Source organism: Neopelma chrysocephalum, unplaced genomic scaffold (assembly GCF_003984885.1).
Source record: "Neopelma chrysocephalum unplaced genomic scaffold, ASM398488v2 Primary Assembly neopelma1_75, whole genome shotgun sequence".
NCBI classification, from domain to species: Eukaryota; Metazoa; Chordata; class Aves; order Passeriformes; family Pipridae; genus Neopelma; species Neopelma chrysocephalum.
The window spans coordinates 14,222,060-14,238,831 of record NW_020897736.1 but is presented as its reverse complement, the minus strand read 5'-3'; the positions used below and the strand labels follow the sequence as shown (position 1 = coordinate 14,238,831).

At 49.2% G+C, this 16,772-nt stretch overlaps 1 protein-coding gene across 4 annotated transcripts in view; it reads right to left on the bottom strand.

Annotated features, from left to right (window-relative positions):
* The window catches only part of GLCE (glucuronic acid epimerase), a 30,628-nt gene that overhangs the window by 6,688 nt on the left and 7,168 nt on the right, over positions 1 to 16,772 (bottom strand). Inside the window, exons 2-5 of one of the 4 annotated variants that reach the window (XM_027688237.1) lie at positions 15,860 to 15,960; positions 15,596 to 15,702; positions 4,719 to 5,260; positions 261 to 503 (exon numbers count right to left, since the gene is read on the bottom strand). In XM_027688237.1, the coding sequence (XP_027544038.1) occupies positions 261 to 503; positions 4,719 to 5,247 (772 nt within the window). In that variant the 5' untranslated portion in view covers positions 5,248 to 5,260; positions 15,596 to 15,702; positions 15,860 to 15,960. Of the gene's footprint in view, positions 1 to 260; positions 504 to 4,718; positions 5,261 to 15,595; positions 15,703 to 15,859; positions 16,250 to 16,772 lie in introns of those variants that run through there. The other 3 variants (XM_027688238.1, XM_027688235.1, XM_027688236.1) reach the window with 3 other exon arrangements.

Genomic DNA, 16,772 nt, shown 5'->3' with positions numbered 1-16,772 from the left:
ATGAAGGATAGGGGATGAAGGATAGGGGATGAAGGATAGGGGATGAAGGATAGGGGATGAAGGATAGGGGATGAAGGATGGGGATGAAGGATGGGGATGAAGGATGGGGATGAAGGATGGGGATGAAGGATGGAAATGAAGGATGGGGAATGAAGGGTAAATGAAAACAAACACATGAATCCCAAAAGTTAAGGCTCCTCTGGCACAACACGTGCAAATGAACATGTGCTGCTACCTGTGACACCTTCAGGACAACCCACCTGGAGCAGAGAACTGTTTGACCCCGGTGAGCTTGGCTTTGTCCCACACCGTGGTCAGGGAGCAGCCCTTGGGCACGGTCCAGTCCCCGGCCCTGCCCCTGTCCTTGTCCTCAGCAGTCTCATAAACCTCCACGTGCGGCGGCTTCTCCGTCAGGTTCTTGCTGTAGTGGCTCAGCCCGTACTGGGCGATCTGGATGGGGTAGAAGTAGCCCTGGGGCCCCCACTGGGTGGAGAGGGGAACTCCTGGGGGAGGAAGGAGAGGGAGCAGTGGTCAGCACCTTGCCAAAACCCACAGTGCTGGAGCTCTGCCGAGGCCTCCTGCAGAGCCACCACTCCTTTAGCTCCAGGAAATGGAGTTTTGAAGTGTCACCATTGGAGGAACATCCCGGTCAAGGAGTGAACTGTTCCCTTTTCCACCAAGATCCATAACTAGTTCAAACTCAGCCTTTTGGAGTGGCAGAAGAATCCTTATCATGGGCTTCCCTACATTCACAGACTCACGGAATGGTTTGGGCTAGAAGGGACCTTAAAGCTCATCCCATTCCATTCCCCTTCCACTAGACCAGGTTGCTCCAACCTGGCCTTGGACACTTCCAGGGATCCAGAGGCAGCCACAGCTTCTCTGGGCAACCTGTGCCAGGGCCTCCCCACCCTCACAGCCAGGAATTCCTTCCAGTATCCCATCTAACCCTGCCCTCTGGCAGTGGGAAGCCATTCCCCTTTGTCCTGCCCCTCCATCCCTTGTCCCCAGTCCCTCTCCAGCTCTCCTGGAGCCCCTTTAGGCCCTGGAAGGGGCTCTCAGCTCTCCCTGGATCCTTCTTTTCTCCAGGTGAACCCCCCCCAGCTCTCCCAGTCTGGCTCCATCCTCATTCCATTGTCACTGGAGCCTCCCACTTATCTCAAAACACATTTTCAAAGCCTGAACAGATTTTTCCCCCCTACTCCCGAGAGCAGTTAATCCCCAAAACGCTTTTCCATCCCCGCAATCCCTTTAACGTCAGTAAATCTTTGCAAATTAAGTGCATCTGTTATTGGGAGATTTTTCTAAGAGTTATTTGCTGCTCAGAGAACGATTTACCCTCAGCCACAAATCCCTCCCATTACCCAGCTCTCCTGGGAGCATTCCTGCCTGGAGTGGTGCCTGCAGGAGCCAGCAGGCTCTCCAGGAAGGATTTGCCCTAATTCCACCCTGCAAAGCTGTCCCTTGTCTTCATCCCAGCCTTCCCTGGGATTGTCCCAAAAGCCTGTGGCCTTGCCAAGGTCTCTCCCTTAGTTTGGGCTTTGGGTGATTTTAGATCTAAAACAACCCCCTGGAGGCACCTCAGAGGATTCAAGCAGGAAAATCACAGAGTTCATCATCTGCATCCTGATTTATGGGTTTTTAATGAGATTTTACGGGTTTTGACAGGAAAACCCCTGGGAGGAGCTCAGTGTCACACAAAACTCCCACCCTTCATCAAGATCCTTGGGATGCACCTGCAGAAAACCCTGTAGAGCTCTACCTGCCCTTCCCAGCTCCCAGGATTTGGGTGGAAAATCCAGGAAGTGCAAACAAGCTGTGTGGAGGAGTCTCATTTCCACATGTTCCTCCAGAAGCAAACACAGGATATTTAAAATAAGGTTAAATCCTAAAGTCCTGAATTTTCTGTGGAACAAATTCCCGACCTCTAAATACAAATCCAAAGTGGGAACAGATCACCAGGTCCTTCCTGCAGGAAATCAAGGACGTTTGGCACTGAAAGGGGAAAATCAAGTTGGCATTTGCACCATTTCCCCCTTGGCAACGTCAGGCTCAGGAACCAATTTGTTCTTCAAGGTGCAACAGTGAAAAGATGACTTAAATTAAATATAAAAAGATACATTTTCATTGTTTTCATACATTTCTTGGGGCTAATGATTATCACTGATGGGATAAACCATCCCAGGAAAGGTTTGAATATTCCATCTTATGTGAGCTGCTGAAGGCTCATTAATGCTGAGCATTTCCAGTTAAAGGGACATTCACTGGGAATGAAAGATGGAAAAAAAGAAGGAAATTTGCTATAAAAGCTTCACTTGATGTTCATCCAACCTGACAGGGTGAAATTCTGCAGGACACAGGATGGAACAACCCCTTGGGAGAGAGAGGAGGGAACACAGAACATGAGGGGTTCTCATCATGGAATGGTTTGGGTTGGAAGAGAATTAAAACCCATCCCATGCCACCCCCTGCCATGGGCAGGGACACCTTCCCCTATCCCAGGCTGCTCCAAGCCCCGTCCAACCTGGCCTTGGACACTTCCAGGGATGGGGCAGCCACAGCCTCTGGAATGAGGATGAAAGTTAAAGGAATAATCCCACAGGACTGCGAGAACTTCCAGGGCTGGGATGGTGCAAAGTAAGAGCCTAAAGGTGTCTGAGAACCTGGTTTAATATTAAAATTCCTTCCCTAAAAAACTGGTAAGAGAATTGGGATTGTTCACCTGGAGAAGAGAAGGCTCCAGGGAGAGCTGAGAGCCCCTTCCAGGGCCTAAAGGGGCTCCAGGAGAGCTGGAGAGGGACTGGGGACAAGGGATGGAGGAGCAGGACACAGGGAATGGCTTCCCACTGTCAGAGGACAGGGTTAGGTGGGATATTGGGAAGGAATTGTTGGCTGGGAGGGTGGGGAGGCCCTGGCCCAGGTTGCCCAGAGAAGCTGTGGCTGCCCCTGGATCCCTGGAAGTGTCCAAGGCCAGGCTGGATGGGGCTTGGAGCAACCTGGGCCAGTGGAAGGTGTCCCTGCCCATGGCAGGGGGTGGCACTGGATGGGCTTTAAGGTCCCTTCCAACCCAAACCATTCTGGGATCCTTTCCCACCCTCTTTGCTGCATTCCCAGAGCTCTGTTGCCTTCCCCACCCAGGCTCTGGCACCACATTTAAACCACAGGCTGCAAACCCCCAACATTCCTGGACAACCAACCCCATTATCCAGTGTTAAACTCCCTGGAGCCTCAAGGGCTGAGCAGGGAGCAGCTCCACAGGCCCCTGGTGTTCCCGAGGCTGCTGTTCCCAACCTGCCTCTCCATCCCTTCCTTCCCAGGTGTAACGAGGACGAGAGTTAAAAAATAACAATAAAAATGTGAGAATAACCTCAAACTCCCTCCCCAAAATTCCATATCCTACATGTCTCCTCATGTGAACCTTCCCAGCCAATTAACTCCCAGCCCCAGCAGCTCCTGCCGTGCCCATGTGATGGGAAGAGCCGGAATCCACACCCTGGGAGCAGCACAAGAGGCAGGAGAATTAATGGGTTTTATTCCTTAAGTGAAAGTTGGTCTTTAATTTATGAGGGGTCACGGTGGCACACTCTGTAAGTGCTTCACAAAGTCATTAATTTTTTAATGGGAAGCCAAGAAGAATTTTCTGCCATCAAATCTCCGCCGAGCCGTGGGAGGACCCCGAGGGTTAATTAGTGATGGCTCAAATTGGGAAGGTTTGACTGCATCTCCCTGTTATCCAGGGATAATCCGGGGGCTGGAGAGCTGCTTGACCCTTGGGCCGTTCTCCAAAACCTCCTCCCACGGATTTAACCCCCAAAATTAAGGTGCCTGTGAGCAGCTGGGCTGTTCCAGAGGTGCCAGCAGCACTCAGCCCATGGATTTATCCGTGTCCACAGGGAAGCAGGAGCCTCCTCAGAAACCAAGGCCAGGCTTGCTGGCCTTCTAAAATGATTTTAAAATTTAATTCCGAATTTAAATTTTAAAATAATTTTTTTAATCTGTAGTTTTATTTTTTGTTTTTTAAAAAAAGTAATATTTTAACGCTTCGTACCATAAAATAATTGTGGCTCCCTGAGAGACTCAAGTGTCAACAGCGATGCCAAACCCTGGCAGCAGCACTGCCAGAGCAGTGTCCCAGCACCTCTGGAGTTCACTGCAACTGGGAAAACTGGGAATCATCATGGAATCACTGAATGGGTTGGGCTGGAAGGGGCCTTAAAGTCCATCCAGTGCCACCCCCTGCCATGGGCAGGGACACCTTCCATTAGCCCAGGTTGCTCCAAGGTCATCCAACCTGGCCTTGGACACTTCCAGGGATGGGCAGCCACCCTATGCAGCTGGGAAGACTCGGTATGAGGTTGCCCAGAGAAGCTGTGGCTGCCCCTGGATCCCTGGAAGTGTCCAAGGCCAGCTTGGATGGGGCTTGGCACAATCTGGGATAGGGGAAGGTGTCCCTGCCTGTGGCAGGGAGTGGAATGGGATAAGCTTTAAGGCCCTTTCCACCCAAGTCTAGGACTGATTCTCTGATCCACTCCAACCTTTTTACTGGACACCAACGTTTCCCTCACAAGTTTTCCCTTCTCCACCCTCAGATCCCCCCCCTACACTTTGCACCAAACCACCCCGGGCTGTTCTCCCACCAACCCAAACTCCAGATGGCCTTGCAGAGCAAATCCCAAGCAGCATTTCCACACCAAAGGGGAAGAAAACACTCCACCCACCTTCAACCCCGCTGATGCACTTGACCCTGTCGCGCACCTCGACGTTGTAGCCCTCGAAGGACATGAAGACCCCGTCGGGGTGGTAGGGAGCCCGCTGTGTGTATACTTTGGAGTAGCTATGAGAGAATTCAAACCTGTCATAACCATCGTACTGAGCAATTTTCCCATAAACCTCAAAGTATTTCTCTACCCAGCTGAAGGGCAGGAACACCTCGTTGCCCTCCCTCCTGCCCTTCACGGTGTGCTCCTCGTTGATCACACAGTCAATCTCCTCGTACTTGGGCGCGGGGGCCCTGCCTGCCCCGGCCACGGGAGGGGCTTTCTGCTGCTCCTGGGGGGAGGTCTCCTCACTGTGCTGCCTGGGCTCGTCCTCGGCCATCCCGCGGCGCTCCAGGCCCGGCGGGATCCGTGGGAAGGGGCCGGAGGTGTCCGAGGAGCAGCGGTTCCACAGCAGCACCATCACCAGCGTGAACAGGGCACAGATGACGATCAGAGTCTTGTAGTTGACCCGAGCTGCCAAGCAACGCATATTCACACCATACCTGCAACACAGCGGGCACAGCGTGAGGGGGGCACAGGGCAGCTCCTGGGGGAGCCTTTCCAACAGGAACATCATCCCTAGTGCTCCTGGTGGAGCCTTTCCACAGGAACAGCACCCCAGATCCTCCACCTCTCCAACAGGAACATCACCCTTCGTGCTCCTGCTGGAGCTTTTCCGCAGGAACATCACCCCTCGTATTCCTGGTGGAGCATTTCCAGCAGGAACATCACCCCACATGCTCATGGTAGAGCCCCTCCAATGGGAAAAGCACCCCAGGTGCTCCTGGTGGACCCTTTCCAAAGGAACATCACCCTTCATGCTCCTAGTGGAGCATCTCCAACGGGAACATCACCCCTCATGCTCCTGGTGGAGCCTCTCCAACGGGAAAAGCACCCCTTGTACTCCTGGTGGAGCCTCTCCAATGGGAAAAGTACCCCTTGTACTCCTGGTGGAGCTTTTCCACAGGAACATCACCCCAGATCCTCCACCTCTCCAACAGGAACACCACTCCGTGTGCTCCTGGTGGAGCCTCTCCTGTCTCATGGGATGTCTGGAGAACCCTGGAGAAGTGCCCATCCCTCCCAGCTGCCAGGGTCTTCCCACCCTCCCAAGGAAGAACTCCTTCCCAATATCCCATCTAATTATTCTCTGATATGGTCCAACACCCTCCTGACAGCAATTCCCAGTAATTCCATGTAATTCCCACAGTTAATTCCCGCATTAATCATGATTTACCTCCCAGGAAGTGCTGGACACACATTCCCTGCAAACCACAGTGTCCACCAGGAGATCCATCAGCAATTCCCTCATTCTCTGCTCCCCTGACAGCTCCAACCTCTGGGAAGCCCCAACCCCCCCAGTTTTGCCTCACTGATGTTCCCAGTTTATTATTGTCACATCCCATTCCCAACCCTATTCCCTTCCCTGTGCAAAGAGCAGAGTTTAACAGAGTAACAGAGCAGAGAAAGAAATAAAATCCCAATTAAATTAGAGGAACTGGCTAAAAATGCCTCATTTTTCCTGCTTAGGAATCCCTGGCACTTATTTCCTGGGAGGGAGCAACCAAAGGCAGTTTCTCCATCACAGAATTCGCATTTTCAGTGGAATTCTGCAGCTTCACCAAGTGATTATTTCCAAAGAGAATGTCCTGGACAAGGGATTTTGCCAGGGAATCTTGAACCTTGATGAAATTGCTCCCACAGGGATTTTCACTGAGGAAAAACCACTGAAAATACCACATTTAAATTATATATTTCTATATATTAGCAATAAATCAGTAGAGCCTGAACCTCAATGTTGGGAAATGCAAAGGAACAATGGAAAGTTTTCCATGTTTTCCATAAATCCTGAAGAGCACAGGGAGGGTGGAGGCCACGGAATAGGCACCTCTGGGAGCCTGGGTGTGATCCCACTTTGGGAATATTGCTTTCTAAGGATCAGGATGTTCAATATTCCCACCAGGGGAGGGTGTCCAAGCTGCAGGAATGAGAACAGAGGAGATCCAGGAGATCCCTATTCCTGTGCCTCCTTCTCCTGATCCTTCAAACCAAGCCCTGTCTGGCACCTCATCCTGCAAATACGTCTGTCCCAGCAGAGCTGATGTTTAGACTCTGGAATTAGCCCTGGAAAATGTGTTTGGAACCTCCTGCTCCTTGATTTTCTGCTGTTCAGGGATCACTGGAGCAGCACTGGGGAGACCAAAGGAACCCACAAATCCTGGGTTTATTCAAGTCCAGCCCAAAGGCTGAACTGGATTTTACACCAGAGACTTAAAACTGGTTTTTAGAACACGGCCAGGAATGCACAGAGGCCTGGAATAAAGTCTTTTACCTTTTTATCCCAATTTTTTTACCTTTTACCTTTTTAATCCCAATTTTTTTACCTTTTTTATCCCAAATTCCAGAGTTGATGAACAAGAGGAGCAGAACAGGACGAGAAGTGACAGAAAAGCTCCTTGAGAACAAACTGTGAATTATATTTTAATCCATGACAGTGAATTATTGAAGTCCAGGAGGTGATTAATATTAAATATCGAATAAACAACAGAAAACCACCGGTCCAAGGACAGAACAACTGCTGAGCAGGGAAAACGCTGCCAGGGAATTCTCCCTTGGGGTCAGTGAAGAGCAAAGAGGATTCCTGGAAAAAGGTGGAATAATTCTGTGTTCTGATCTCCCAGATCCTTTGGTTCCCTGCTCCCAACAAACCTGGGATGAGCATCTCCAATAACTGGGATGCCCAAAACAGAACCCACAAAATCCTTGTTGATAAAACAGAATTCGGGGTTGATCCCTCAAAGCAGCTTTTCTTTGGAAGGAACAGAATTCCTGAATATTTCAGTTTCTTCTTCAGGCTCAAGTTAAAAGGCAGGGACGTGGCTGGAGGATCCACATGTTCCTTTGGGAATCCACATCCAAGTGGGAGTGTTTTGCCAGTTAAACCCCACAAACTTCATCCCTAAAGCCAGCGGGAAACGCAGGCGGTGAAATCCTCCTGCGGTGCCAAATTCCTCATTTTGGTGACTTTTTTACAGTAATCCCTGCTTGAAAAATAAATTCCCGTTTTCCAAGCGTTCTAACCCAAGTTTTTAAGGAACAGGGACCACTCTAGGACTTGAGGGATCCAGAGAGCAGCAGCAGGGACAGATCTACACCATTCCCTGTGTCCCCTTGCAGGCCATTCCACATCCCTATGGACACACTCTCTGCTCCAGGGCTTGGGGATCAAACCCAGTTGGTAAAATCTGACAAATTTGGGGGGGTTGTTGATTTTTTGGGTTGTTGGTTTTTTTTCTTTTTTTAAGGGGTATTTCTGTCATTTTCTGGAGCACTTGATCTAATTCCAGCCCTGTCTAATGGAGGTTGAAGTGGTTCATCCTTACAAAGGGTATCCAGGAATCCCCTCCAGGAATTCCTTTTTTTCAAGAGGTAGTAATTGTGTTGAAATAAGTTAAAAAAAAAGTTATTTCTTTGTGTTGCACAATGTTTCAAAACAGTTAATGGAGGGTGGAGGGCACAGTAATGGCTCTTTTCAGTTTGTCCAACAGCTGAAATTTGAAGCTTGAAAGTTCCTTTTACTGTGGCCAAAAAAAAAAAGTCTGAATCCATCCTGTGACTCTGGGCTTGAAAATTTAGGTTAAATCACAATTATCCTAAAAAAAAGTCTCCAACTCTCTTCCACAGCAAGTTTCCCTTCTGCAGCTCAACCTCAAGACACAGGAATTCAACCCCGAGGAAGGAAAGAGCCTCAGAAACAAGGGGGGAAAGGTTTTACTCTACCTGGATATCCTGGAACGTAAGAAATGGAAGTCAGGAGGCGGTTCCCAAAGCGCCACATTTTTCCCACTGGTCCATCTCTGGCCTTCCAACCTCTTCTGCCTCGGTCTTCCGGGCTGGAGATGCCACAAACCTGTTCCTCACGGACTTTTGGGAGCGTAGGAGTCTGGTCCTGCCGCCTCCTTCCACCTCCTGGGAACTGGGAGAGGGACCACTGCGGTTCTGTGGGATGAATGGGGTTTGGATGCTGGGCTGCACTCGGGGGGTGATGCTTTCCTGGCAGGGGTGGGTTCCCAGGGCAGAATTCCAGACTCCAGCCCACGCTCCAGCCCCGATCCCGCGCAGGGATCCGCAGGCGCAGCTGCTCCCGGGCTGCAAAGGGAGATGAACCGACTCCAAACCACCTGGAATCACTACAGAGGCAGAAGAAGAGGCTTGTGTAACTTCCATTTGGACAGAGGAGGCCTTGGATAACGTTCCTGTGCAGGAGGGAGCTCTGCCAACGTGCCAAATCCTCAGTTTTTTATGGAAGCTGAGCAGCTTCCCAAGGTTTGCCCAGTCCCTCCCTCCCACCTCCCTGTGGGCAGAAACTGCTGCTCCAGCTGAGTCCCAGCAGGAAAACCAGCCCTTAAACCCCACAAACCCCAAACACCCCTGTTCTTCCTCTCACAGAATCCTGGGATGGGTTGGAAGGACTTTCCAGCTCATCCCATTCCAGCCCTGCCACGGGCAGGACCTTCCCCTGCTCGCTCCAGGCCCCGTCCAACACGCTGGCAAGGAATTCTCCAGGATAATTCTCCTCCTTAAAAGCCTGGAACCCCCAGGACTGGGAATCTGGTGCTGAACCTCCTCTGCTTTTTAAAAATCCCATTTCACAAAAAGGTGGATAATGGGGGATTCAAACCCCTGGCTCTGCAGCCCCAGCCGTTCCCCAGGGAGCAGCACCGAGGGATGCTCTGCCCTTTTTCCCAGGCATGCAGCAGTTTATTTTCGGCAAATCCATCCAGCAGCACAAACCCTCCAGGAAATCAGCAGAGATTGTTTAATCCTTGACTCTTCAGCTCCATTTGCTGCAGACTTTTCCTTGGCTCCCAACTCGCTACAACGGAGCCGTGGCTGTGGAACGGAGCAGCTTCATCCAACTGCAGCTGAAGCATCTTTGCTTCCCGACTTTCCTGTGCTCCATCTCCCAAACCCCCAGTTTTTTTTCTCCTTGTCTCTTCTTGCATCTTATTTTCCAGGAATGAACCTGCAGGAATTTCCCTGTGACTTCAGGACACTCCGAGCGTCCCCTTTTAACTCAGCAAAGCATCCTTGGAAAACAGGGACATTTTCCCAGAAGCTGCACAACATAAATCCACAGAATCCCGAGATTCACCTATTAATTCTCCTGGAATTCCATTGATGAAATGTTAATAGGAGGAGAGAAGTTCCAACATTCAGCTGTTTTCCTGCAAAAAGTGGCCACGATCCCCTCTGTCTTTCCTGGTTTCAGGTAACAGGGAATGATTTGTGAGGGATGTGGGGTCTTTGATCACTGCTGGGAGCCTGAATTTAATGGATTATAAACTGCCAAGCTCTTCCATGTCACTAAATAATGGATAAATATGGAGATGTATTCACACAAACACAGGGATAATGCACTGGGAGAGCGAGGTAGAACCAGCAGGAAAATATCCTTTTCTTTTCCCAAACAAATTGAATTGTTACTAATTTCTACCTCAATCCCTGCTGCCAAAACCCCTCAGGTTTGTGGTTCCCCTGTTTTTCCTCTGCAGGAGCACGAGTGGATTTTTATATTGAGATAAACATCCCAATTCCAGCGTCGCCTCCTCCTCTCCCCCACAAAGGTGGGAGCAAGGAACACTTCAAAGGGAGGAGGGATAAACAGGAAGGATGAAATAAGGCAGCTATTTTTGGGGAGAAGCAAAGCAAACTTCCAGAAGCTTTGTGAACAGCCTGAACTTTAAGTAAATCCAACAGAACTCAGAATTCCCTCATTAGGAAGTATATCCAAATCCTAATTGCAACCAAAACCAACCCAAGGCAACCCCAAATCCTCTCAGGATCATTCTGAAAGATGAACCCAATTCCAAGGATCACAGAATCCTGGAATGGCTTGGATTGGAAGGGAACTTAAAGCTGATCCTGTCTCACCCCCTGCCCTGGGCAGGGACACCTTCCACCAGCCCAGGTGCTCCAAGTTCATCCAGCCTGGTCTTCCTTCCAGAACCTTCCTGGTTCTTCTGCTTCCAGCCCTGCCTGGTTCGTGTTCCCCATGGATCCCCCAGGGCTGACATTCCCAGGGCTCAGTCTCCTCAGACACTGGAGTTTTCCTCTCTGTGCTCAGTGGAGAGGGAAATCAGGTCGTGCTGCTTCCAAATCCTCCCTCCTGACCCTCCTGTCTGTGGGAGCAGCTGAGCCAAGAGGCTGCTCAGGGAGCTCCAAAAGGGAACCCGTCCAGGGAATCTGCATCCAGTGGGGATGTTCCTTCAGCCTGGGGACTGTTGGAGGCTTCAATCGGAACATTTAAAGAGTTCATTGTATTTTTGGTAAAAACATCTTCATTTTGGTGAAAGCTCTTCCTCCAGAGAGCCAAAACCACTCAAATCTTACACTGCTTCAAATTTAACCTCCCCAATGATCTGCAGAATAATGAGATGGTGACGAGCAAATCCCAGCCCTGGATGAACTTGGAGCAACCTGGGCTAGTGGAAGGTGTCCCTGGGGGTGAAACAAGATCATCCTTAAGCTCCCAACCCATTCCATGATTCCACGATCTCCTAACACGGTATTTAACACATATTTAATATCTCCTGTGCCTTTTTTTGCTGGGTCTTACTTATTTTATTTCAATTTATACCCTCAAAGCACTGACAGACGTGGCTCCACAAGCAGAATTCCCTCCCAGGTGGGCTTTTGGGGGGAATTTTTTTCCTTTCAGCGACCGGCACCATCCCTGCCAAAAAACCCTGGTGAGCCCCAGCTGGGAATGAAACTCTGACAATGGATTTGCTGATGATCCCGTTTCCCTGCCCACATTCAGCAGGATCCATTGCCTCGTGCAGGATCAAGCCATTCCCGGCAGTTCTGGGCTGCAGAGCTGCTGAAAAGTGAAAGGAAAGAGGCTTTTCCGAGTCAACATTTTCAGCACTAACATTGTCAGCGTTGGGGGGGGGGAGTGCCCAGCTCAGCACTTCCAGGCTCTGCATTCCAAGCTCCCACAGATGCAAAGAGGGGGGTTTGACTTCCTGTGGTTTCCAGGGAAAGTGGTGCCTGGAAACTTCCTGGAGAATCCCAGAATCCTGGGATGGTTCGGGTGGGAAGGGACCTTAAAGGGCACCTGGTTCCAGAGGGGGTGTGACCTCTTCCCTCTTTGTTTTCAGGGAAGATGGTGCTGGAGCCAAAGAATCACAGAATCCTGGGATGGGTGGGGTGGGAAGAGACCTTAAAGCTCATCCAGTCCCACCCCCAGGGACACCTGCCACTATCCCAGGTTGCTCCAACTTGACCTTGGACACTCCCAGGGATCCAGGGGCAGCCACAGCTTCTCTGGGCAACCTGTGCCAGGGCCTCCCCACCCTCACAGCCAGGAATTCCTTCCTAATATCCCATCTCTCCCTGCCCTCTAGCAGTGGGAAGCCATTCCCCCTTTTCCTGTCCCTCCAGGCCCTTGTCCAAAGTCCCTCTTTCCTCACCCAAGTCCTCCCTCACTCCTGCAGCCACCTCTGTGTCAGCAGGCATGGAACACTCTGGAATTCCAGCTTTCCAGGGTGCAGCGCAGAATTCCTGCTTTTGCCACCCAGGAGCTCGAAACCCAGCCAGGAGGGAAAACACCACCTTGGAGAAACTGCTCCCACAGCTCCCAGATTCCTCAGGGAGGACACAGAAGCACTTCCAGCCTCCAGCTGGCTCCTGGGCCTCTTCCACGGGGATTTATCCTCAGAGAGGCTCTGCCAAAGTGGGAATGGTGGGAAGAGAAAAGAGGATTTGAAGTGCAGGAATTCCCAACATCCCTGGCACCTCCTGAAGCAGGAGCAGGGAGAGCAGAGCCTGCCCAGAACGTGGGCCTGGAGCAGCTCCTGGGTCACTGCAGGTTTCCCAGAGGGACTTGTTAGTTCAGCTAATTATTAACTGATCCCAAACCCTTCCTGCCAAGTCCTTTTGGAAAAAAAAATAAAGAAAAAATTCAGGAATGTCACCTTCTGGGAAGGACACGGGTGGCAAACCAGGGGCAGAGCTTTGCTGGTGGCAGGGCAGGGACAAGGGGCTGGGACAGCCCATAATACCCCCCCAGGGCAAGAAAATCCCTGCCATCCAACGGCACCACAGGGGTTTTAGGGAGAAAGGTTGGATTTCCCAGGAAAAATTCCTTGTAAGGAGAGTTTTTCCCAGAGCAAAGAGGCCTCCCCTCCACTCTGTAAAGGCTGAACATTCCCAGCTCCAGGTTAATGTTTGACAGGGAATGGTTGGGCTGGGCTTGCTTAGGTCTGGTTTAGTAGCAGAACCTGCCCAATTCCTCAGGGTTTGGAGCTTGGAATCCAACCTGGAATCCACCAGGAACAGGCTCTGGATTAATAAACATTAAAGCACATTTAAGGACCTATGGAGGGACTTCTGGAAGGGGTTTAAAGCACATTTACTGACTTATTGGAGGCCTTATTTAAGGGCTGGAAAGCACATTTGATGCCTTATTTCCAGAAGGTCCAAAGGAGATATTATTGTTATTATTATATATATTATTATTATATCATTATTATAAATTATTACTATCACAGAGCATCCAAAGGGCTGGAATAGAGACACAAAACACTCTGTTAGGAGATGCTAAAATCATGTTCTATATCAAATATAAAGAAAATGAAAGATAAAATTATATTTCAAAATAATACATTAAATATAGTTTGTTAAAAAGATAATATTATATCCTACATAAAGATGTGTAGATATTAGATACCATATAAAATATATATATTATGTATTAATTTAAATATATAATAGAAAAATATAAAATATGTCTGAACTAGTTTAAAAATATAATAGAAAAATATAAAATATGTCTAAACAGATATAAAATATATCTAAAAATATATTAAAAATATATTAAGGTTATTTTAAAAAGATAAAAATATATTGAAAATATTTAAGCATATAAAAATACATAAAAGATATAAAAATCTAAAAGATATAAACATATAAAATATATAAAAACACATAAAATATATAAAAGTATAAAATATAAAAGCATAGAGAAATATATAAGATGAAATAAATATATATATATATATAAAATAAAGTGTGCAGCCAATGCCAAGAACTCCTGTGCTGCTCTTCCCTCTGGCACATCCCTAATTGCTCCATCCAGACCTCCTTCCCTATTTTTCCTGCTGCAATGTCATTCCAAACAAATTAAACCCAGCCAAGAACAAGCTCCAGATGTGAGGAATTCCCAAAGGCCGGAAATTAAGGTTTCCAAAAAAGCTGGGAATTTTTGCCAACGCCTTCCCTTCCTTCCCAACGTCCCTGGAATTTTTAAACCGAGCCTGAACCCCGGGATAATCAATATCCAATAGTTCCAACGGCAAAATAATCCTGATTTTCTCCTTCAAATCCCTGTCCGAGACCATCCAGCACTTCCAGGGAAACAGGAGGTTGGGAATAAATCTGCTTTTTCCCCCAGGATTTAATCCAGACTCCTAAACATGCAAAATTCCCACATTAAGGCTTTTTAATTTCCATCATCTTAACTCCATCTGTCCCTCCCAATTCCCAACTCCAGCTGCTTCCATGAGAAGGAAAAACATCAAAATCCCTCCCCTTTAAACACCAAAACTCCCAGGAACAGGTGGTGGGAATGTTGGAGAGGTTATGGATTGAAATCCCGGCAGGAGAACTTCATTCCCTGGGACCAGGAGTGTTGTTGTTGTTCTCAAAACACACATTCCAGGGGCAGCTAAGCCTGGAAAAGCCCGGGAAGGACGAGGAGTTTGACAAGTCCAACAATTCCAGAGGGGACTTGGAGAGTTAGAGCAAGAGATGGGAGAGGGAATGTTCCAGACCCCTAATCCCACGGGATTCTGGGGGTTTGGTTTCCACTCCAGAGGGTGGACACAAAATGGAAGCTTTCCCAGGAAACATCACCTTCATTCCCAAACTATTTCCCTGGCCGCTTAAAAATTCATTTCCTGGAGATTTTAATTGTTCCCACAGATGCTCTCGGGGCTCATTCCAAAGGATTTAAAGCGTTCCCTGCACGGAGGGATTGGGAATGACAGCTCAGCCCCCAAAACCTCAGCCCAGCCTCGGGAATTCTGCCTGAATTCAGCAGGAAAAGCCTGGAAAATACAACTTCCCCAGTCCAGATGGGGTCCACCAGCCTGGATTAATTCCTGGGAAGGAGCCTGGAGTTGCCTTTAATTCCGGAAAAATGCTTTGGAATTACTTGGCTGGTTCAGCAGCTCCTGTAAAGCTTTTGTGTCTCAGCTGAACCACTGGATTTTCCAGCTTTCTTTGGGCATTTCCCCTTTGGAGTTAAGGCTTTTCCTGAAGTTGTGGGATAAACCCCAAGGACCAAAGAAACTGGTGAAGGATAAAAATAATCCCCAAATTTCATATATTTGAAAATTAGAGTCATAGGATCATAAAATCAGGGAATTTGGTTGGAAAGGAGCTTAAAGCTCATCCAGTTCTAACCCCCTCCCCCATGGAAAACCCAGCTCCAGTTTAATCCCTGGATTTTCCAGTATCCCAAAGCCTCCCTGCAAGTACAACAGGTTCAATCCAGCCTTTTCCATGCTTAATCATGGATAATGAGATCCCACATGCAAAGGAAGGGAATTACCATCTTTCCCACATCAAACAATCCCAGACCTGTTCTCCCGAGCCCAGGATAATTCCCATTGATGCCTCCGAGCCCTCCCACCGGAGTCACTCATGGATACCATGGAAACACAGCTCCAGCTCCCAAAACGGAGGGAATTCCGCACTTCCCACCTCTCCAAGGTGAGGTTTCACCTCCTCCAGCTCATCCCAAGCCCGGAATGCTGCAGGAGTTACTCACAGGTCCGAGGAGGGCGAAGGAAAAGCTCTGGAAATCCAGGATTTAGGCTGGAAAGCCCCAACCCCCCCTGAGCTGGAGGAGCTCCCGCTTCCCGTTATCCCGACACTCCTGGAAGCAGAGCCATGTGCAGCTGCAGCTGCGAGTTCTTCCACGGGATCAACATTAACCCTTTAGGGAGAAGCTGGAATCACGGCCAGGAATTCCAGCTCGCCCCAAACACACAGGGATTAAAGCCGGGAACGGGGAGAAGGGGCTCCTCTCTTACCTTAGGAAAAGGAGGGCTGGGAATTCTAACGCATCTCCAGGTTTTCCAACTTCCAAAATAGATCCCTCGGGAGGTTTCAAGCGGTCTCCAGCTCCGTGTTCCTGCGGGGATGTGGAGAGAGGGAGGAAAAAAGGGAAGATTGAAGTGCTTAAGGATCTGGCGGAGCCTCCGGAGCGGGGTGTTTGCCTCCTTTATCCCTCAAATCCTCTTATCCAAGGCTGTGCTTCCCAAGGCAGCCGGGCTGCTGGATTCCAAGGCTCCTGCCATGCAGCAGCACGGAAGGCTCGGGAGCAGGGATGTCACTTCCTCCAGCAGCACATCCCGCTCCCCCTCCCCAGCCCGCCCCGCTCCGGAGCGAATCCCAAATCCCGAATCCCGGCATCTGCCCGGGCACAGCTCCCGGGAAACGCGCCGGGAAAATTCCAGCTCAAAGCTCTGGCCAAAGGATCCTGGGTTTAGCTCAGCCCTGACGTGGCTGGAGCTGCAAGAGGGGGAGAATTCCAGGGAAAAAGGGAATGAAGCAGAGAGTGGAAAGAAATTACAGCTGGAATTATGAACGGAGCTCCAGAGATTTTGCTCCCCAAATTCCACGGCTCTGGAATTAACTGAGCTCCAGAGGAGATTTAACTCCCCCAGTTCCATGGCTCTGGAATTACGAACTAAGCTCCAGAGATTTAACTCCCTCAATTCCATGGCTCTGGAATTATTGCGTTTCAGAGGAGATTTAACTCCCCAAATTTCACAGCTCTGGAATTACTGAGTTTTAACTCCCCAAATTCCACAGCTCTGGAATTATTCACTGAGCTCCAGAAAATATTTAATTCCCTCAATTCCATGGGTCTGGAATTATGAACTGAGCTCCAGAGGAGATTTAACTCCCTCAATTCCATGGCTCTGGAATTACAAACTGAGT